The 23,504-nt window shown below is 31.5% G+C and overlaps 1 protein-coding gene across 1 annotated transcript; it reads right to left on the reverse strand.

Moving 5' to 3' along the window:
- Positions 1-1,589: 1,589 nt before the first annotated feature.
- LOC148278695 (uncharacterized) lies at positions 1,590-21,742 on the reverse strand. Its single transcript, XM_088231002.1, has 4 exons — positions 21,642-21,742; positions 13,459-13,885; positions 10,152-10,262; positions 1,590-2,135 (listed from the first exon to the last, which is right to left on the reverse strand). The coding sequence occupies exons 2-4, from the start codon at positions 13,877-13,879 to the stop codon at positions 1,651-1,653; spliced, it is 1,017 nt and encodes a 338-aa protein (XP_088087128.1). The 5' UTR covers positions 13,880-13,885; positions 21,642-21,742; the 3' UTR covers positions 1,590-1,650.
- Positions 21,743-23,504: the final 1,762 nt, after the last annotated feature.

The following is a 23,504-nucleotide window of genomic DNA, read 5'->3' on the forward strand; positions in this document are numbered from 1 at the left end:
CTTTTTTTGAATTATCGACATGTTAAACTAGTCACACATTACTTAGTACTTTTACACATTTGAAAAAATATTATGAACACATTTTTTTCCAGATAGGCATGGCCCGTGAATGGGTTAATTTAATTGAAATTGTAAAGTGAACGCAAAAGAAATTAAAAATCGTATTATATATGGTTAAATTATAACTGAGAGACACGAAATTTTTTGAAAAATTAACAAATATGAAAAATTGATCGATATAATAATTAATTATCTTTCCATAGATTTAATTCAAATGTTTCAAACTACGCACCCTATTTCAATTAAATTCAATTCAATTTTAGACAATGTGTAGACTAGTCAATTCGTCGCACAACTTGGCATGGCTTATCTCAAAATCTTGTATGTTGATTATGCTCTTGAATTTATTATATACTATTATTTTACTGCCCCTGTTTGTCTTTGCTTTATAGTTTTATGTTATTTTTGTTTAGTTTCTTGAACACATGTTTCTTCATGTAAGTGTTGCAATTGGCTTAGGGCGGATGTATAAAAATAAATAAATTTGGACAAATCAAAACATATGAATATTTTACACGTAGAAAATAAAGGTCCCAAATTAGATTGATTGGTAATTTAAGAAATAAATAGTATTAACATTATTATTATTATTATTATTATTATTATTATTATCATTATTATATAATCTTGGGATAAATGTGTTTGCGATGATTTTTATTTTATTGTCATAAACAGGGCCAAACTAAAGAAGCTGATAAGGGTAAGATTTTAAATGCTTTTTGTTAATATATTCAAAATATTTTGTGGTGACTTTAATAACAATATTGCGTAAAAGGGAAATAATTGCAACTACTTCAGAAATATATTTGACGCTTCCGTATTTAAATGGTATAAGTACTCAATATTAGCAGTTTTGAACACAAATGAAATTAATTATCATGTTTTATAAAATGTGAAATTTAACGGCAAATGCTTAAAAGATTTCGTAGTTCATTATATCAAAACAGTTTTAATTATCAGTGAATTGAATCAATATTAAAAAAAACTTCCCGCTCGTTTTGTCACTTTAAAATTATTATTATTATTTTTTATGTTATGTTTTAAATATATATTATAAAGTAATGCCTAGTAGGTGAAGGCCTGTGCTAAGGCGGACTAACATATATGTTTATTTATATAACACCATAAACATACACACACGTGTGCACCCTTAAAAACATTCTTACACATGCACACATACATACACATACACACACACACATATACATGCATATAAACATACTTATATGTGTATATACACAAACACATACACATACATACATATACACACAAACACACACATACATTCATACATATATATATCTTTATGCATATACACATTTATACATACATATATGAATTTTATGATTCATATCTTTGTATTGTATAATGTTTAAATTGTCGTGCATAATATTAATATTACTTACTTTGCATAAACTACATTTAGTTTAATAAGTTTTTAGTTTATTTTCTTCCTAATTTCATAAGCCTATTAAGGCCATTTTTTTTTTTTTAATAGTAGTTACATCGTGTTGGGTGAATAAAATATATTTTTGAGGGTAAAATATAATTCCATTCGTTTTAAGAGAAAAATTGTAATTATATCACTTATCAATCGTTAAAGGAAGATCTTCGATTGTCTGGTGCGGGAGTTCGTCTTCTATTGACTTCTGACTGTCTTGCATCGGATTCAAATTGATTCGTATCCACTTGTTGTTGCCATCTGTCTGTTTCTGGCTGTCTTTGATCCGCATCTGCGAGAGAAGGTCTCTGTCTTCTTTGGTCTTCAATCTGCCTCCAGTTGAGATACCAGTAAGGTTGTTTGTCCACGGGCCACTTGCTAATCCTGTCCACAAGATTCTTGTCTCCTAGGGCGTCCACTGGTAACCTCACGGTTGTCGTCCTGATCGGTTGACCGTCGTCGCCAAGGCGGTTGACGAGGCTAACCGTGGTGGTCTCGTCATCCTCGTCAGTCTGGAACCTGGCTGCTAGTTCCGGATAGCCAATAGGCTTACTTCCAGCGTAAAAAGGGCGCTGGGCATTTACGACTGACGCAGCAATAAATAACAAAAAGACAAAAATGACCCTCATGGTTTCTGTAATTATAAAACATACATTTCAACATAAAAAAAAGGTTCTGGAAATACAAATTAAACTGCAGATCGGAGGTTTCAGACATAATTGAACGTTGTTATGCAGAAAACAGCCAGCCATAGAAAAGTGAAACTGAGATAATAGTACTTTTGTGAAATGAGTTAATACTCAAATCTACACAACAGTTGGAATGTTTTCGGCTTTAACAAATGATAAACAAGGAATACATCTTTTTTTATACATAACAAACATAAATCTAATTACGTATTTGACCAGTTTTAATGATTTTAAAAGTATTATAAGATTTTTCTGGTGCTGTAGGTGTTTTCTGCAAATTGAGAAATGCCGTTTTTGTGATCAGCAACATTTTCAGAAGGCGATTAATACAGTTTTTTGTATGAAAGCGGCCTGGCTGTTTTTAGCAAACCATAAAGTTGACCTTCCTGCACCTGATAACATCAATATGGCATTTTTTCAAAATTGTGGACTGGCTGCTTTCTGCAAAACTACGTTCAATTGTTACATTGATATTTGATTTGTTATTACGAGCCGGTATTTACAACGAGGAAGTTCGGTGGTTTTTTTAAACTATTTATTAAAAGACAAACAAATTAAGCCAAAATTTAAGACAAAGTACTTTTATGTATTGTATTATCATCGCCATGATTTATTTAAGTTTTGTAATTTTAAAAACTCTATACCCGTGACGTCACAAGTTCTCGTCGGCGAGTTATGCTGATATTTAAAAGTAGAACTTCATATTTGTTAAAAAACACTAAACGTTAAAAAAAATGGCTACCCGGAAACCGGAAATCTATCATCTCAAATAACAACGCTATGATTAATGATAAATATTGCAACAAGAACCTGTGACGTTTTAAAGTAGTTAATTTTCATTCAAACGATTATCAAAAAAAAAAGTTATACATTTTCGAGAAACCTTGCCGTACAATTAAATGCCTTAATTTTTAACGCGTGAAAGAAAATATTTTTATACCCAACTTCCCGTAGCACTGAACTACTTCACTAACCTATTATTAAAAAGTTTTCTTGAGGGCAGTTTCATCAATTTATCATTCCGAGAATATTAATTTTTTTGTTTTAGTAAACCTCCAATTTTTTATTTTTTCAAATAAATATTTGCGTTTTTACGCTTTACTAAATTTATCTATCAATTGTTGTTGTTTGTTTTTATCTTTCAATTTTGGGGTGATTTTTAACGAGTTGTAAGTAATTAGAAAATGGGAATCAAGTTGGAGTAGAGTGATGTCCGAACCTTGTATTTTAATTCAATTAAAAAAGTCTTTAAAAATTTAAAATCTCCCGGAGCATTTTTTTTGAGATTGCTCTAAGAAAATATACACGTTTTTATTATTTAAGGAATAATTGAGAAATAATATTTTTTTTTTTAACAAATTTCATAAAAGGTACATGTTTTTAAAAATTCTTTACAGATCTACTTTTATACATCTAGTTAATGTTATCACTGTAACTCTCCCAAAAAAGAGACTAACTCTTGTGCTTGAAGAGTGACATACTTGCTTATTCCAATATTAAAAATTTTCAGACCAAATTGTCCTGAAAATTTTGGTCCAAAGTCGTAAATAACTTAGTATAATAACTAATATAATTAATAGAAAAATGAGAATCAAGTTGTATGAAAATACGACAAGACCACAAGCCAATTTAATTCATCATTATATATTATAACATTCAGAAGTAATTTGCAGATAGGTAAACGTTGTCAATATGTGTACTGTTTTTTTTTAAATGTTAGCACGTAAACACCCCTATGAAACAGCTTTTTTCTTTCTTGAATAGTTTCAGAATCATCATTGACCGAGAAATAACTCATCATTGACCGAGAAATATCTTAGCGACAATATAAATTGTTATGAACTAAACCCATTTTTATTTATCTATTCATAGTTAGTAATTATATTTAAATATACATGTTAGTACTTCTAGAAAATTTGTAATTGATACAAAACAGCAAAGACATAACAATACTTTGAAAATAAAAATAAGTATATAATTGAGCTCTAATTATTGGAAACTTACTTGTATTTAAAAATGAAAAAAAAACAGTTATGATTTCCGTAATTAATTTACAGTTTTGGTCATTGTTTTCAAGTCAAATGTATAATTAAACCTTAATTATTACTTTGGAAACGTCTAAAAAATGCCTATTAAAACGTTTTGTATAATAAAAGAAAATGAAAATACGGACACATACTAGGATTATTCTGTCATTTCATTAGCTTACCTGTTTTCGTAAATTATTTTTACACTTTACAAGATTGTCAATTAAGTTTCAATACACGCGCTCACAATAGGATTTCAAAAATGAGTCTGAACGCTGAAAATATAAATGATAGAATTTGTTTACGTTATGAAATGCTTATCAAATTTTATGTTTGCAATAAAGTTTATCAAAATATTAACCTTCTGACATTATATTCCGTGAAACGTACAAACGCTGGAGCTGAGGACAGTGATTCTTAGAAACAAAATCCATTAATATAGTAGTTTTTTTTTTTTTTTTTTTTTTTTTTTTATACGCCTCCACTCGTTTGCGAGTGATTTTGGATTAATATAGTAGTAGTAATTGTTAATTATTGGTATTTTAAATAAACGTTTTAAATCGCTTCTTAATCACTGGATTTACCGTGTGATGCCTGCGTTGTCATTTCGTATTAGGGAAGTCAGTATACTAATTCAGTTTAATTAAATTCAGTCGTATAATTTGATGAAATTACTCAGATAACTAATTTGTTATTATGAACATCACAGTCAACTGAAGCACCGATAGCAGCTAAATGCACGTAAATATATATATATTAAAAAGCTAAAATAACCAGTCTTCTAAAGATGGTGTCGATTACAGAGCCATAAAAAACCAGTTTAGCATATATTCTCAGATCAAAAACATATTGAATTGACAATATTTATTACCAGTATTCAATATTAAGACATTAACAACTATAAAAACAAAATGTCCTAGACAGTGTATTTTCTAAAAAATATTTTGAAATTTTTCAAACGAAGCGCTGGATTTTATATCATATGAAGATTGTTAATAAGACAGAGATGAACAATGTCCAAACGAAACAGTGGATTTTACCAATACCCATACATTCTATCCATTGTCCATGCACATATTTTTTTTTACTTTTTAAAATTCAATCTAATAAAGTTAAGGCACAATAATTATTAATCAATGAATATTAAATATAAACATTAATACCATCTAAACTCTTTACTGCTCACTAGTTTGGCCCCGTTTAGAATATGCTTCTCTAATTTCGTCTCCATTCTACAGGACTCATATTGACCATATCGCGTCTGTCCAACATCGTTTTCTAAGAAAAGTGGTATGGTTGCTCGGATTGCAAAGGGGTAATTATTCCCATTTTGAAATAGAGCAATCTCTCAATCTGTCTTCATCGGAGAAGCATAGGATGGAAAGGACCTTATATGCATTTTCAAAATACTCAATGCAATAATGTTCACCAGTCACAAGTCACTAGAGGTCAAAATCTGCTTTCTATCAAATTTTGTAAGAACAACTTTTATTTTCATGCCCCAATGTCCAGAATGTGTAGATTAGTCGATTTGTAATACAACTTGAAATTCTTTGAGATAGATCTATCTGATGATCATCCGCCTTTTAACACAGTATGGGATGAAGATAGATTGGCATGGATTAGCTCGAAGTCTTTTATGTTGATCATGTTTATGAATATATAGTAAACCATTATTTCATTGCCTTTGTTTGTTTTTGCTACATAGTTTTATGTTCTTATTGTTCAGTTTCTTGTACATACGTTTCTTCTGTTGTAATTGACTTAGGCCGTATATATACAAGGCAATGTTCGTAGGTGTGTTCTTGATAGACTGAATTTTTTACTGAACTACTACTGAAAAACTACTGAACCGATTTACATGCGGTTTTTATCAAAATGATGGGCTTTGCAGTGGGTATATTTATAACTCCTTAAATCTTTAATGTTTTCTTTAGGAAAAAAATAAGGAACGTAAATGTTTTATTTACCATTGACCAAGGCTGCATTTGAGGAGAATGCACAAAGTAAAAAATTGAGTAGATGTTATTTTTGAAAAAGTTTTTATTTTAATATTTACGAACAAGATCTGTTTTTCATGGATCCTAATCAGATTCTTTCCTTAAATTCTTTATAATTTCTACCCATTTTTTAAAAATGGATTTTCAGTAAAATAATATTAACTGACATTTAATATATGTTTGAAAATCGCATTCCCACATACAGTGCATCCCTGTTGGTTGGAAGATCAGAGTTTGACATTTGCAAAAAAAATCTGTATTTGAAATTTCATTGTTTAATGTTTTAGAATTCCAACATCAAAAAGTACTTAGGTGCCTTCTTAAAATCAATATTTGAAAATAAATTATTTTAAGTTCTGAAATTTAATCACAAAAAAGTACCTTAGTACTTATACAACAAGTGCGTTAAATACAATAATTAATATTAAACTTTCGATTGTGTTCATTTAAGCTATTTACGAGTATGTACCGCGATATCGTTATGATAAAATAATAACTTTATTTTGAAAATCATATTTACTCATTTCTTTGAATTATTCATACTTCTTTTTTTGTTTGATAGTATATCTAGCAATTTCAAAGCATTGCCGGGTTCAGCTCGTTTATAGTAAAAAATGATTTTAAAGAAAAAAATTATTCCGAATTGATTTTTATAAACCTTTTTTAAACATAAACATTTTCTTCCTATGTTTTAAATTCGATGGTTCCATTTTATGATGCTTGTGAAGTAAGAACTCATACCTTTATGGTGAGGAAATTCTAACGAATTATTTCGCGTACTTTGAAAAGTCTGCTTTTTAATGACATTTTAGTTTATTTTTAAGTTTCTTCTCAAAAAAACATGCGATTTACAAAGATATTATAAATAATACATTCGTATAATATAGAAAAGATAAAGAACCTTCAATCTAGAGTCTGTCTCGATTTCCGGAGAGAAAAATGTATTTTTCCAAATACTCAAACCAACATTGTCTTTACCCTTTGATTTTGTCGAAAATTTATACAAACGATTGCGTTCGACATTTCATGTAATGTAATTTATTTGTTCAGATAGTTGTACAAATACTTCTAGATACCATAGGTGGCCAAAACGTCGAGAGCGGTATCCATTCCTCGTCGCTTTTTAGGAGTGTTTTGGATCTTCGAAAGAATCCATCGAAACAAAACATCACTCCCGTTTGACAAATGACTATTTGGCAGTATGTTTACGAATAGCTAGAAATCGCAAGAAATAAATGAACATCTTTTTTTATTTACACAATATTTTTATGTTTGTGTGAAGTCATCATTGATTGCTGCAATTAAAATAACTTCAAATTGCATCAAAATTGTTATTATCTACATTTATTTTAAATTCAAACAAAACTTTTGGTGTTTGTAGTTAGTCCCAAAAAATATTAAAAACCAGACGTCCCTAACGGTTAAAACATTGACCGCCCATGGTTTATAATATTCCTACATTCGCAATAATTTTTTTTCTCCATATGTTATTAGTTCAGTCTCACTCTGATGACACTCAAGTTACCCATATGGATGTTTGACTAAAACATCGCCAACTCATAAACCATCCATTGACAAGTCATAAGCCCTGTTAATGGCTAGATTTTCATATTCATTTCTCAAAAGTTTTTTTTATCTCTGTTGCAACAAAATGAGACATGTGTTTAATTTTTCTCGGTTTACATAATAATCTATAATATGAATACTCTAGAACTGATCGATTGCGTCTTTCCTTTATGCTTGCGCACAGGAATTTGAGCCTTTTTATAGTGGTATTAACGCTAAATCAGGGTCATTTTCGTGTGATAAAATTCAATTTTCAATCGGAATTGTGATTACCGCTCTATGTTTGTATTAATATTTACCTTAGCTTATTTTTAAAATAAGCCGTGAGAATATATTTTTTTTCAACTTTTTTTAACACAATTATATTTAGCTTTCGTAAGGCCGATTTTATAAGACCAAGAAAAAAGATTCATTAAGGCCGACTAAATATACGTAGTTATACAGAAAGCACCCAGCCAAAGAAAAGTGAAACTGAGATAATTGCACTTTTGTAAAAAGGGTGAATAATCGAATTGGAAGTCGAGTTGGAATTTTTTCGACTTTTGGCAAATGATAAACAATGAATACATTAGTTTTTTGATGTAACGAACAAGAATCTAAATACGTATTTGACCTGTTTTTATGATTTTTCAAATACATAGAAGGCCTCCTGCATGTCATAATGGAGGGGATGACCGAGGGGACAAATTCTAGGGGACGCCAACGCCGAGAGTACCTGGAGGACCTATTAGAGGACGTGCGCTGCTCATCATATGTTGACTTTAAAAGAGCCGCACAAGACAGGGAGGAGTGGAGGAGAAGAATGAATGTAACTGCTGCCAGCTAATCCCAGGATTGAGACCAGAGAAGAAGAAATACCGTAACATTATTCTAGTGCTGAGGGCGTTTTCTGCAAATTGAGAAATGCCAATTTTGTGATCGATACTATTTTCAGAGATTGATTATAACAGTTTTTTGTAAAAAAAGCGACCTGGGAGTTTTTATCAGAACATAGAATAGACCTTACTTCATCCGATAACACCAAAATCTCAATTTTTCTAAATTGTGGACTAGCTGATTTCTGCATAACTACGTTCAAATGAGGTCCAAACGGCCGAATGTACCAGCAAGTAAAAATCAGCCACAGCTGACTGTTTTCGTTCTAAATTACTTATTCTATTCTTGTTTATTTAATTCAATTATTATTCAATATTTTCAAGTAGATATTAATTATTTACGTAATTTTTTGTGGTTTTTAAAGCATTATTTTGAGTGAGAGTTTTTTTTATTACATTTTCTTCTTCTTCGTTTTTTCATGGCCTTTTCACATCTCAACTTGGGTGTTCTGGCCAGTGTTGAGTATTTTTTTTTTTTTTACATATATACACATGTGTTAGTAATATAATATGTACAAGTTAGTATGTTAGTAATTTGTATAATATACACATTTAATAATAATAATAAAACAATAAACATATAATAAGAGAACATTTATTGTATTTAAATTTCTATGAACAACAAAAAAAGGTGAAGCCTAAAAGTACGATACTTCTAGGTGACCGAGATCCTAATCAACCAAAGCCGAAGAGCTGAAAATTGAGGCCAGGGGGGTCAATAAAACAAGGCCCCGGGGATGATTACTTGCGGCCTGAAGGGCCAAAGTCTCTAGCATGTTACAATTGGTGATAGCTGACTGCTGTCAGCTTAAAAAAATACAATAGACCCTGAACCCTTATCGTGTCATTCCTTCGTTTCGTAAGTTCGTTCATATCTCATATCGTCGGTATATTGATAAAGCCCTATAAATGATTAACTTTGAGAAAATGAGTTAAAAACGCAGTTACAGTTATGTAATTTTTCAAACTATATCAACTGATAAAATTTTTCAAATCCTACAAGGTTTAATATAACGTGATCATGTAGAAACATTTAATAAAAGTACTTTAAAAAAAAGTGTTTTGGTTATAACCATTATTTTCATTTATCAAATATTTTTATAAAAATTTCAACAATTGACAAAATTTTAAGGAACCAGGAAGGTTTCATGCGTAAGACATATAAGACCAAAGACACACATGGTTAGACATTAGACACATAAGGTGAGGTGAAACACATCATATTCATTTATTTATTAATATACACGGGACGCAACTGGCGCTCAACAAGTGTCAAATTGACATATGAGTGATGCTAAAACGTGAAAAATGTAAAAAATTACTTTTATTTTATTAATTCGCACAATACTATATTTTAACAGTAATGAAGGACGTTGAAGCATGATGAAGCAAAGGCTCACTGGAGGAAGGTGCTATTTTCAGATGAGACCTACTTTGCTCGTGCAGGGATATCGCACAAAATTTGTTATAAAAAGTGGGGATAAAAAACTTACTGTGGTTCATATTGACTTTGGTCGAAATATCCTGTGGCGAAGATGTTTTGGGGCTGCTTTTCGTATATGGAGACCGGAATTTAGATACCAATAGAAGGAACGATGAATAACCTAAAGTATAAAGCTATATTGGAGCAGCACTTGAGTACAGAACTGAGTAAATGTTGTCCTAATAGTGGGGCTGGGCTCAACAAGACTCAGCTCCTTGTCTTGTATTGAAGTTTATGCTTAAGTATTTCAATGATAAAAAGATAATTCTTTTAGACTGGCCTGGAAATTCACCTGACCAACCCTATAGAAAACTTGTGGATGATTTGAAAATTTAGGATACAAAAATTAGACTACACTATCAAGATAAAGATGATAGAAGCTGTTATTCAGATGTGGTTTCGAGATGACAGAATAAAAGAAAATTGCCAAAATTTAATTGATTCCATGCCAACATGTATTCAGGCTATTATAAAAGCAAAAAGAGAACATAAACCCTATTAAATTAAAAATATATTATGATTGTACGTCACCTGTAACTCAAAATATTAATTAAAAACCTATTTTATGATTACAAGGATTTTTTTAACATTAATTCGCACAATATTGTATGTTTCTTCAAATTAAATTAAATTTATTCATTGAATTTATGCCTTTTATTTTAATGAACCTAATTTTGGGCGTTTTGAAGTAACTTTAAAGTCATCTAAATAAGTTTCAGTTTCAGTTATGGTTTCGGCTGAAAATCTTGTTTCGGTCGGTCACTACCGAAGATATAAGAAAATATCCATCTGTCAATAAAATTGTATTTCTCTCTCGTTTAGGCATACTTTTTTAAGAAAATGACAAGTTTTTAGTATTTTATGGTACATATTTTTCTTAGTTGCCTTGATTCCTGTTTACATGAGCTTTTATGGATTATATCTCCTCCCTTTTTTTTAAACTATTTCTCCCACATTATAAAGTACATTTATAACCTTATTAGTGCGTGTAAGGGTTGTCTACTAAAATGCATGGCAAACTGGTTTTATATTTTTGTGCAAGAACGATGGTGAAGGTGTATATTGGGTTTTGTATGTTAGTTTAATTGGCGTCCTGACATGTGTCATATGTATGTACATACACTGAAAAGTCGGTAAGTGGTTAGATACAAATATTTTAAAACATTAAGTAAAATGTTTGACTCAACGTTAATGCTTTATGGAATATAGTCTAGGATACGTCTAGACAATGCCTAAAATCCAGTTTTTGTATTAGTTTTTTTTTATAATCTCAAAATATTGTTGTTCCTAAAATATTTGTTCATATTAATTTTACAAAGTGAGAAAAGTTTTAAAAGTGTTGAAAATGTTCGCAGCGTGTTTTTATGATTATTTGAGACTAAAGTGATAACTTGAATGTTTATCACCAAAGTTTTTAGTACATACTTCATTCCAGAAAATGTAATACAAATTTTACCATTGTACAAACTGTTTTGATCAGCGGCATTCAAGCTTCAGACGGATCGGCTTATTTAAGCTTAATGTTCTGTAACATCAATCAGATATGACGTCGTTCGCACTTTGAAAATTTGCTTTGATGTGTCTTCTCATTTATTTGTATGATATATTATTTAAAAAACATAAAAAATAATATATTCTCACCGGGTCGATCCGTGCCGAGGCCACTAGATATAAATCTATTTTTTTACTAGATTACTTAAAAAAACTTATCTTTCAATCTTTATTCACTCTCCGCAACTAATGGTGCATAGGGCCCTGCATTGGTACACCAATCGCAGAGTATCTTGATTTTTTTTTTTACATGAATGAAATATGACCAGTCTTACGCTTCAGCTGCCAGTCCGAGACTATGAAATATTCTAGTGTTAAAACACCGTTTTTTTTTTAAAAATAGTTCACAACAATCATGTCGGGAATCGAACCCGACACCTCTTGCGTGGCTAGCAAATGCACTAACCGCTACCACACAAGGCCGATAATTCACTCAAAAAATATAGTTTATGAATGAAATATCAAAACTTGGAACTTGAAGCGTAGAACTGAATATTTGAATGTCATATTTGATGATACGTTCCAATTTCATGAGTTGAAGAAGTTACTGACTACTTTCTTTAGCAAAATTGGTCGAGGAGTGTTTAAGGGGTTAATGGTGGCTATTACATAGCTAACACATGTTCTTTTTTGTTGGTAATTATTTTTATTTATTGAATTTTGGAGACCATAACTACTTTTCACTTTGATTTTTCCTTTATTTTCTCTATTTCAAAAAAAAAGTTTTCAGTTCTTTTTTTCCAATTATTGATGACTGTTTTTTTATATGTTTACTGTCTTAAAACGGGGTAGGTAACCATTAGTTAGACAGTCAAGGCAACTTTGAATAAATGTATAACTTTATCTTTGATATGATTATAAATAAATGTAAATAAAAATAATAAATTAGTGTACAGATGCAGTACATTATGCACTATTGGGTTGTGATATTTGTATTTTAAGCAGAAGTGGATTTTTTCCATGCGGGGATCGCCAGTTTAAGATTCTTTTTCTCTTTGTATCATAACGTGTATTAATGACTTCGATCTTTGGTTACTATTGTTTTTATAAACTATATAATGTTGGACCTTAATAATCTTTCGTGCTTTTTAAAACATGTTTTTATAATTGCTTAATAATGTATATATATCTAGACTATACTCACAGAACGCATTTGGTCAAGAGTCGTTATATATTTCAAATATTTAATAAAGGTGAAAGATGCTTATTTCGAATTTTGTGATATGCCTAGAATTAAAATGACTTTTAAAGCTTTAAAAAAATTATTAAAAAAAAAAAATTTGGAGAAATAATGCTTTGAAAGAATAAATAAGCTTTAAATGCGATTATCTCGGAACTGGTTTAAATGACTCTTTAATGCATTTTATCAGTAAAGCCTCCATATGTACATAGTAATTGGGAATAGTGCTGAATTTTTCATTTAAATGAATAAATAAATTACTGGAAATATTGTGCATAAATGTTATATTTTTAAAATGATGGTGGAATTAAACACTTATAAGTCTTTATTCATGTTTGGTAAATGTGCTGTGCAAAATATGTATTAAATGTTTATAAGTGCCTCTTTTTATCATAATTGATCACCGGAATATAAATCAATAAATAAACGTGAAAAATAAAGATCTTTTTTGGATCCACTTTTAACTAAAGAAACTAAATTAATGTCTTGTTCAGCCTATCGTTGATTATATTTTTGAAATGTTCAAATATTATTTTTTTACTTGCACTGAAGCTAGAATGAATTGATTTTTTTTATTTATTTATTCATTTTTTGTAATCGTAATCGATGAAAGGATCATCATCGATAAAAGAAGCCCTGGAGTTAGTTGCCGGTGGACTCGCGTTGTTATCCGCAGCGAGAGTCGGTCGTTGTTTTCTGTGTTCTTCAATCAGTTGCCAATTCAAGTACCAGTAGGGTTGTTTGTCCACAGGCCACTTGCTGATCCTGTCCACGAGGTCCTTGTCTCCGAGTGCATCCACCGGTAGCCTCACTGTGGTTGTTGTGATGGGCTGTCCGTCTTCTCCTAGACGGTTGACGAGGGCGACTGTGGATGCGTTTGGATTTTCCGTGGTCTGGAATCTGTTCGCCAGTTCTGGGTAGCCAATTGGACGTAAGCCAGCGTAAAAGGGACGCTGAGCATTGATCGTCGATATTGCGACGGTGAAAACGATGAGGATAAGCTTCATAATGTTCTGAAAATAAAACATTCGATTTTATTAAGATGTACGGTACTATTTTTAAGCATTACAAAAACAACACGAGTAAAACATGTTGGGAAGACATTCTAGAATAAAAATTAGCCAGCTTCGTGGTCTACTAGTTAGAACGTTTGCCTACTAGTTCCTCAATTCCATGTTCGCTTCCTGGTAATTTGTTTGCTTGTCAGAAGGTGGTAAATATTAGATTTGGAAGGAGGTTATGAAAATACACCATCTAGATCATTTTGTTTTGTTGCAACTGGTGGGAAATCAAACCAGCAATTCTACTTTCACAGTTGGTCATCTATACAACTACTCCACGGCGCTTTTAAAGTTTAAAGTGTTGTATTTATTTAAAAGGAAATTTTTAACTGCTATACCTTATAGTTCTTGATCTTGCTTATCTTTTCTTCGTGTATAATTATAAATCATCGTTTATGCACTACAATAAGACTACCAACTAATACAGTTTCTTATGCACAGATATGTGTTGATAAAGAAATGTTGATGATTTTAGGAAGGTGTGGTATTTTTCCAAGCCGATTTCCTTTGTTTTTTTTCCAGAGAGGAGAGTTGTTTATTTTTTGCCATGCTTATTTTGTACAAGGCTAATATTAAAATCAAAAGAAATGTACCTTTTAACATTTCTACTTTTGTATGAGGACAGGGATAGCGAGACAGAAAACTGATTTGAGTTATTATCTCGAATATTTTTTTGAATTTGTTATTTTCAATAACCCGTTGATTGTTAATATTATCTATGCGGTAGAATAGGCGATTGAAAAAGTTGCATTATTAAAAAAAACGTATTTACAAATAAAATTATTTTAACTTCCATTTCGATTCCATGCTCGTGTTTACTTTGTTTTTTCGTGCGTCATTTTTATGCGTAAAAATGTTGATATTTGACTGGATCCTTAAATGAATATTTTTAAATTTATGATTAACATTTTTTGAAACGTTCTACTACATTTTTTTAAGTATTTTTATCTCAATGTCGCCGCAATTCGTAGTTTTAAATGTTTTATCTCAATGAAACAATTACATGGGTAATATTAAGTTGAGTGAGTTGTAGGCGTTTTGCAAGAAGAAAGTTTGCAAGGTCAAGGAATATTTTACTACTTAATTTCTTCCATGCGACTTGATGTCAAATAAAGTCGACTTATTAGTAATCAACTCAAATCATATACGTTGTTCAAAAAAGCTGCTACACGCCATCAAATAGAAGGAAGTCTCACTTGACTTTAAAGATGATTAACTCTAGTATAAAGCCTTCGATATGATAATGATCAAATTAGTATGTAAACTTATCTCAGTTTTGAGAAAAACGTGTTTTAATATAATTGTGCTCTAGATAGTCAGACAGTCAGAGTACAGAGCGATGGCATTCTCCGATGTATGAAAGAAGATTATTCGAACCAAATCTAAACCTACCTACCTGTCCATTCCATTTTCTAGCGCACTCCGCGTAGCATTAATACTACGTGTGAGTGCCGGTAACAACTTTAAAAATCAGTACAAAATCTAAAATTAACGAGTGAAGTGCTTGACTAATATTTCCACAAGCGAGGTGTGCCTGCGTCATTTTGGACCGCCAGTACCATCCAGACAAGCTGTGCCAGCGTCTTCTGATCGCCAGTTTCACCAAGGTTCCAGCATTTGTCACGCCTCATCCATTAGCTGGTTAGTGGAGTTGCGCAACCTTCCTTCCTAACAATACAGTCCACACTCAATTTTTCTTCTCTAAGAACGAGGTATTCTTCACTCCTTGTCCACTCCCCAACAAAGATAAAGCGGTCATGAAGACCTTAAAGAAAGGAAAACTAGAATACTTTGGATATGTGAGGGGTAAAAAGTAAAACATTTTACAAGTTATTCTACAGAGAAGGATTGAAGGAAGACGAAGTGCAGGTAAAAAGCACATCTCTTGGCAAAAGGTCTTGCGTGACTGGTTCCATTGCAGCACTCGGTCCCTGTTTAGGGCAGCCACCAACAAAGTGAGAATTGCTGCGATTTCCAACTTCTATCGGGGAGAGGAAAGACAAGAAGAAGAAGTGCTCTAGATTATCTTGTCATAAACAATAATAAAACAAAGCAAACCATTACGCTGTTTCACCGTTGGTTTAGGCAGAGATCATTAAATGCCATAAAACTTTGTCTTTATCATTCATACTAAAGTGCCTCAGAGTAGGTACCGACCAAAAACAAGAGACTTGCAAGTTAAGCAGCCCTAAAATATATATCAAAGACAAACCTGCAAATTGCACGGTGTAGTCGTAAAATAGTGGACACCATTTAGTGGTACCGCGACGTTCGAGGTGACATCCCCGACATCGGTTCCCATAATACTTTTCCTCCTGCACGCACGCCGAGAATTCTGACATGCCGTATTTAAGTATTTGTCGAATTCAATCAAAGCGCTTCTTTCTCGGTCTTTGTCAGCTTTGAGCCATTATTTTGGTCTTCATTCATGTACAAGTGTTTTTGACTCGCTACCTGCTCTCAGATGATATTCCCGAAAACGAAAACCGAATAGAGATAAATTCGCCTATGGTTTTAATTGCCGGCTCCGCTTGAGCACCCGGTTCGGTTAATGGCAAAGTCGACTTGATCCAAAATTAATTTTAATATCTCCTTTTGCGTGACACCCATCATCTGCCAGTCTGTAACATTAACTACGCACAATACTCTTTCCTCTGTCGTTCTTGTTCAAATTATAATGGATTTACTGACTAAGATCTGTGTTACAGAAAACTAGTTTTTCTCCTGAGATAATTGGGTCCAACTGTTTCTCCATCTCTTGGATGGTCTTCAAGGCGGATATTATCCAGATGGGTTTTTTTTATTGCAGTGTACGTAAGACGTTGTCTGTATCTGCTCCATCGCACAATGTCCTCTATTTTACACGTATCTCTAATAGCATTACGGATTCGATATAGATTTTTTTTCTTGTAATGGCTCTTAAAACCTTTATTTCAGCAGTTCCGAGTAGTTTTAGGGTAGATTTTTTTACAATTCAATGTATTTAACATGCTTTTTAATTTAATAATAAATAAATTACGAATAATGCTATGTAGCTGCAAAACACAGTCAGTGATATCTATAACGGTGAGTAAAATCGCATTTAAGTGGCACTGGGTGGTAAAACAAAACATTTAAACATTATTTTCACTGATTTAATTTTTTCTAAATGCACAAAAGTTGCGCCACACTGCGCTGTTTTTCATACAAAATGAAGTGCGCAGCACTGGTGAAGTGCAGCGGCGCTGTAGTGCGGTTTGAATTGTATACTCCGATTTGGACTTTAATTATAAGCATGCTTACTTACACCCGAATACTTACCCTTATACACATACACGCAAACACACTCTCTTACATATATATATTTATACGCAATAATGACGTCAAGATTCGTGACACTGTTTTTTCGAATTGAAGTAGAAAAATGTTTAAAATTTAACCGAATAGTAACGTGAGGGGCGTGGCCAATGAAATGAACCGTTTTCACAAAAACACAAAATTATAAAATGTTAAATATAGTAATATTGGATATTAAAAAAACATATAAAAAAAATATTTTTTTTCATAACCCTACTTCCTACAAATTCATCGTCAACTCTACTGATTAATAATCAAATAAAATAAATTCACGCTAACAACCGATTTTTGTCGTATGTATCTTTTAAACTGTGCATGTTATAAAATCAGAATCAGAAATCATCCTTCCTTAAGCTAGGGTTTCCTAGGACAGCGGTGCCCGTATCTTAACGGCCGCAGTGAACGGTGATGCGGTGGACAGCCGTCGTAGTGGTGACTAGAGAGTGGTTTTTTTTTTTAACGGTGTTATCAACACCATTTTTATAAGAAACCACTCTCTAGTCACCATTACGACGGCTGTCAACGGCATTAATGTTCACTACGGCCGTTAAAATACGGGCACCGCTGTCCTAGGAAACCCGAGCTTTAGGATGGATTGCCTTAATATAAAAAATATGTTTTAAAATAATTGCGTAAACTGTGGTAAAGTTGAAAGTAAAAGTGTATTAAGGGTGTGTCTTAAGAGAGTCTCAAAAGCGCTAGATATTAAAACGTTGGTTAGGGGTTATATATAATTATCCCAACTTACTTCTACGACTGAACTGTAAGGAAAAACAATCCAGTTTGACATTAAACAGTTGACGAAAATTGTACACAAAATTGCAATGTGAAATATGCAATACGATGAGATAACAGTAACCAATAAATCTGACATACACACGTACATATATAATACCACTCAATAACACTACTTCATAAAAAAAAACAAGGACAAATACCGGACACTAAAAAAAACCATACAATGGACTTAAGAGGCAACGCGACGCCAGACAATTTTGATGAATAGGTATTTAAATATTGTTTTTCTGTCCCTCTCTCTTAAATGCCTCCCCGATCCCGTGCTAAAAAGACGAAGTTTTAAATTTGCCTAGCTAAAACCGACAAAATTGACGTTTGGCTGACCCGTTTTCCGCACTCCAAAACTGAATTGATTTGTTTTTTGTTTTAAAAGAAATATTTGCGTTTTTATGATTTACCGAAGTTTTATTTGAAAGGCCCATTTTCAATGAGTTGTAAATAACTCACTATTAAAAAATGAGAATCAAGTTGGGGTAGAATGGAATTTAAGTCGCGAGTCCGAGACACTAGCCACGGGACCACAACCCGATTCAAAATATCAAAATGAAATTTTCTGTGTGGGTATTTTCCGTTTTTCAAAACTATTAATCGTAGGTATTTATAAAGAGTAATACTAACATACATATTTCAACAGACATGAAGAAAATTTTACAGAAAGGAATATAAAAGTCTAGGCATCCACAAGCTAAAGCTTGTGACCTGTCATTGGCTGGTTAAAGTGGGCACTTTACACCTGTGTAACATTCACCATTCTGCCTATATTTTAACATCTACTGTGTAATATGTTAATACTGACAGCTCGATCTAGTGGTTGATTCGCCGTACCTTTTACAAAATATTATTTTTTGTAGTCTTCGCTATACCAGATTAAATTTCCTTTTTTATGTAGGTGCTAACTTGTAAAAAGAGATAATACCTCAAATTCATTTATTAGACGTAACTGTAATTTTTTGAATGGATTCAGTATTACTGTAGACATTTTTAACTGCACGTTGCATTTATACAGAAAATTTCTTTATGTAGTTGATTATTTAGGATAGTTGCTGAATGTAGATCCTGGGTGGTTTAAAATATGTACGAGTGTTTTATATCGAGGATATACTAACAAAATGCATTAAGTCAACAACTTTTATATATTTCAAACATTTTTAAATATAGGTGCAAGATGTTAATTTAAAATTGTATGCTGTGCATGCCATAATAAATATTGATCTTTTAAAGCTTTAAATAAAATAAAAATAAAAATAAAAATTGTTGGAGGAATAATGCGTTGAAAGAATAAGAAAGCTTTAAAAGCGATTATCTCGGAACTTTTTTTAATGACTTAAAGAATTCTGTCAGTAAAACCTCGACATATGAGTTAATATATTGTAAAATATATGTGCATGGATGGCTCGTCGTGTGCATTCTGTATTTTGTATTTATTACCAATGAAAAACGCAAATATAAACAAATATTCTTAACTCACGTAAGTTTTTTGTTTATTTATTTTTTGTCACATGTAATGTTTACATCATTAATATAATTTGTAAAAACTTATAAGGTCTTTTATAGCATTATCGACAAAATCAAGAAAGGAGCTCTACGTTGGTTCAGACGTGTAGAGCAAATAGACAACAAAAGAACGGCCAAAAATATGTACAATGCGAATGTTGATGGATGCAGAAATTGAGGAAGACAGAGAAAGACTTGGCACTACCAAATCCAACAAATACTTAAAGATAGACATGTTCCGAATCGTAATAATTGGCGAGCGTGGATGAGAAAATGTATGAATGTAGAGGAAGAAAGATCTGTAGGCAAATAAAGAGTGATGTGGCGTTCAATCTTCTCTGTTTACCCTTACGGGAAAACGGCGTGATGGTTTGTTTTTGTTTATTAAATAATCATTATTTTTTATACTTATTATGTATGACTGTATGTTTTCTAGATTGCAACTCTTATTATATATCCGATTATATCCTTGATGATTTTCCAAATTCTTGAGTTTACTGTTTACCATATTTATGTGCCATATATATGTTTTATAAATATTTTTTTTTTAAATTATTTTTTATGTTTCTAATCCTATATCTGTGGAGATACACTCATGTGTATGTGTCATATTATTGCTCGTCCCATCTCAGCACAGGACTTTTAATCCCATGGAGTTGGGACTTATTGTTTCAAATAATGTACAATAAACGTATGTAAATATAAAAATAAACTCTAAAATATATGTAATAAATCAACAATTAGCAACATTATTTGAAAATGAGCAGGCTTTAATGTGAGATGTCAAAAATAATCGATTTTAAATATTTTTTCAAATTTCTATAATTTACTTAATTTATCTATGGTTAGTTTGGTTTGCTTTTCGTTTTGGTTCAGGGATTTTTGATTTGTGAACAAAATAACGATGCTAAATTACCATAGACTAACGGATCATCGTGTTTTTTTCATATCAATAGTTGGAAGACCAAGCTACTTTCAATCCCGATAAAATATTTCATTCCATCAAAAAAAATCTTATTTATAAACGACACAACTAATTCATTATCTAAATAATTTCTCCCTTATACCAAGAGCGACGCCGCCGGTAAAAGCTAGTATTTATATATAAACCGAATTATTTGAATTCAAATTTGAACCAAATCATTTGAATCACAAAATTTCAAATAAAAATTTAATTACAAATTTAAAAGCTTCAATTAAATTTATTTATCTATAGAATCATTTTGTAAGGCGCCCTTGAAGTATTTTATTGCAAAAATAACGCTATATAAGCTATCATTAATAATAATAAAAAAAAGTTTTGAAAAATACAACTTTCACGGATGCATAAGTGTAACCAAGTTATATCCAAAATTACTTCAATCACTGGCCAAAATGCATCGGTTAGTGGAGTTTTTCCGACCTCACTTCTCCGTACAGTGTAGGTACTATGCAACAATACGGCATCATTTACTATACTTAAAAAGCATGTTTTGGAAATCCAAGTAATAAAAAATTGAGCTCTCAGAAATCGGTATACCAATGGAAATACATGTCAAAAACATTTACAAACTGACTTAAATAGTCCCATTTTTGTTTATACCATATGATGAGATTTAAAAAACACAATTTTAAGTCACACATAATAATTCGCGTACCAATATTGGTTAAACTTTCGACCGTGACGTCCACTGGTATTATAGTATTGTATTTCTTTACCTATATTTTTACCTTCCAATTCAATTAATTTATTTATCATAAAAAAAACATAAAAAACTAAAATTCAAGACGTACATATTATAAAAAGACAAAAAAAAACAGTAAGAGTAGTAGGAGAATCCTGCACCAGAAAACCCCTTCAGATACATGGAACAGATCAACATCCAGAACGATAGAAAATAGATTATAATTCAGTATAGATAAAAAAACAACAATCTGTTCCGACCCGACAACTACGGATTTTTTGCTTCTTAATTCAGTAATGGTTTCCTCTTTACAATAATGCTACTGATTTGTAAACCAAAGCGATGACGAATGATCTAATTTCGCGGTACGATACCTCAATACATCATTACAATAAAATGGACAAAAAAGTACTAACCGGTTAGTCTTCGTTTAAAATAAAACCTGTAAACTACACTAAACTTTTTTTGGATAATCCACTGAGTGACGTGTTCGCAAGGCGATTTCGGTCTTGAAACTGAGGTGTTTACCGAACAACACTTGTTTATATGGGAAAATACAAGTTACTATCAAACAAAAGTGGAGACAAAGAGTGTCGCAAGTTCTGGAATTTTCGCTCGTACGTCAAAGGAAGAAACTCGTTAGTAAATGAAGCAGTGCAGTTATTGATTATTTGGCATTTTGGTATAGGCGCATGCAAAATAACGCGTACACGTAGATTTTATTTCTGGGTATGTCACCATAATAAACTTTTTGTTAAAGGAAGCAAGTAAAGAAGTGTAAATTTCTATACACTACGCATTTTTTATTTAAATACGAAATCTTATATTCATTAAATAACATAAGCCATATTTCTCTGCCTTTGCATACATACCTCGCTTTCTCTACATTTTCATGCACGTACGCCGATTATTCTGACTTTTGACAAGTCCATCTTCAAGTATTTATTGGATTCGATCAAGCGATATCTTTCTTGATATTCCTCGTTTCTGCATCCGTCAACATTCGCATTGCAAATCCTTTTAGCCGTTCTTTCGCTGTCCGTTCGCTCTACATGTCCAAACCAACGCAACACTCTTTTCCTGATTTTGTCAAAAAAAAAACTGTCGAAGGTTTTATCGAGTATGGAGTAAACGGTAACCTGATACGGGTTATTGCGTCACTGTTTAAGGACAGCACAGTATGTGTGAGGGTAAGTGGGTCATTCGCATCGTGGTTTAACATTCCTAAAGAAGTTAAACAGAGATGAGTAATGTCACCCTGGTTGTTCAATGTATACATCGATAACTGTATGAAAGAACTAAAATATTTAAAAATGGTAGTAAAAATGGATGACTTTGCCGTCAATTGTTTTTTGTATGCTAATAATGCCGTGCTTCTTGCTAGCAAAAAAGAAGACCTGCAATTCTATAATTTAAAAATACCGTAATTTACTTTCGTTTGCCATATTAACCAAATAATATTAACGTCTTTACTTAATTCGTACAAATAAATTGTTTGACAAACTACAACAGGGATGAGAACATTTTAGAGAAGGGAATATGAAAATCTAGGCATAAACGGGGCTTATGACCGAGGGGGAAAAATCCAAGCTTTATCTTCAAACATTTGGATAAACTCAAAATATTGTAAATGAATTGTTTCTTTTTGGTTATTTTTTGAATTTTTAATAACTGTATTTTATTCCTTAAGTTAGCAACGCAAAACTAACAATTCCTTTTTTGCGTATTTTTTATCACCGTGCTATACATATTTTGTATTATAAACATTCATTTGTTTCTGGTATTTGGATTGTATTTAAGTTTATATTATTTATTTATTTTTATTCATACAAATACATATGTAATTACAAAAAAAAAACAACGTATCCCGAACTCTAAAAAAATAATAACTCTCAATAATATAATTTCAATATTTTTGCCGAAATCCAAACCAATTTCGGCCGTAACCAAAAATTATTTAAATAAGATAAAAGTTATTTAAAAAATACCAAAATTATACATTTTTATTGGTAAGCCTTACGAGTTCACAAAAACAAGTGTTAAATAAAATACACAATAAAATAAAATATATAAATGAATGGTTCGATGTTTTGTTTTACGTATAATTTATACGTAATAGTTATGCAATGTACTCTATAGAAACCTTAACTTATTAACTATAAATTAATTAATAAAATATATGCTTATATGAAAGATCTTAGAAATCACGAGAACTTAGGGTCACGACCCATAAGATATACCCGAGTACAGCCGTACATAATCTGACACATCCTGATCGC

This window comes from Micrasema longulum, unplaced genomic scaffold (genome assembly GCF_059751315.1).
Source record: "Micrasema longulum isolate JH-2025_06_02 unplaced genomic scaffold, ASM5975131v1 h1tg000841l, whole genome shotgun sequence".
In the NCBI taxonomy this organism is placed as follows: Eukaryota; Metazoa; Arthropoda; class Insecta; order Trichoptera; family Brachycentridae; genus Micrasema; species Micrasema longulum.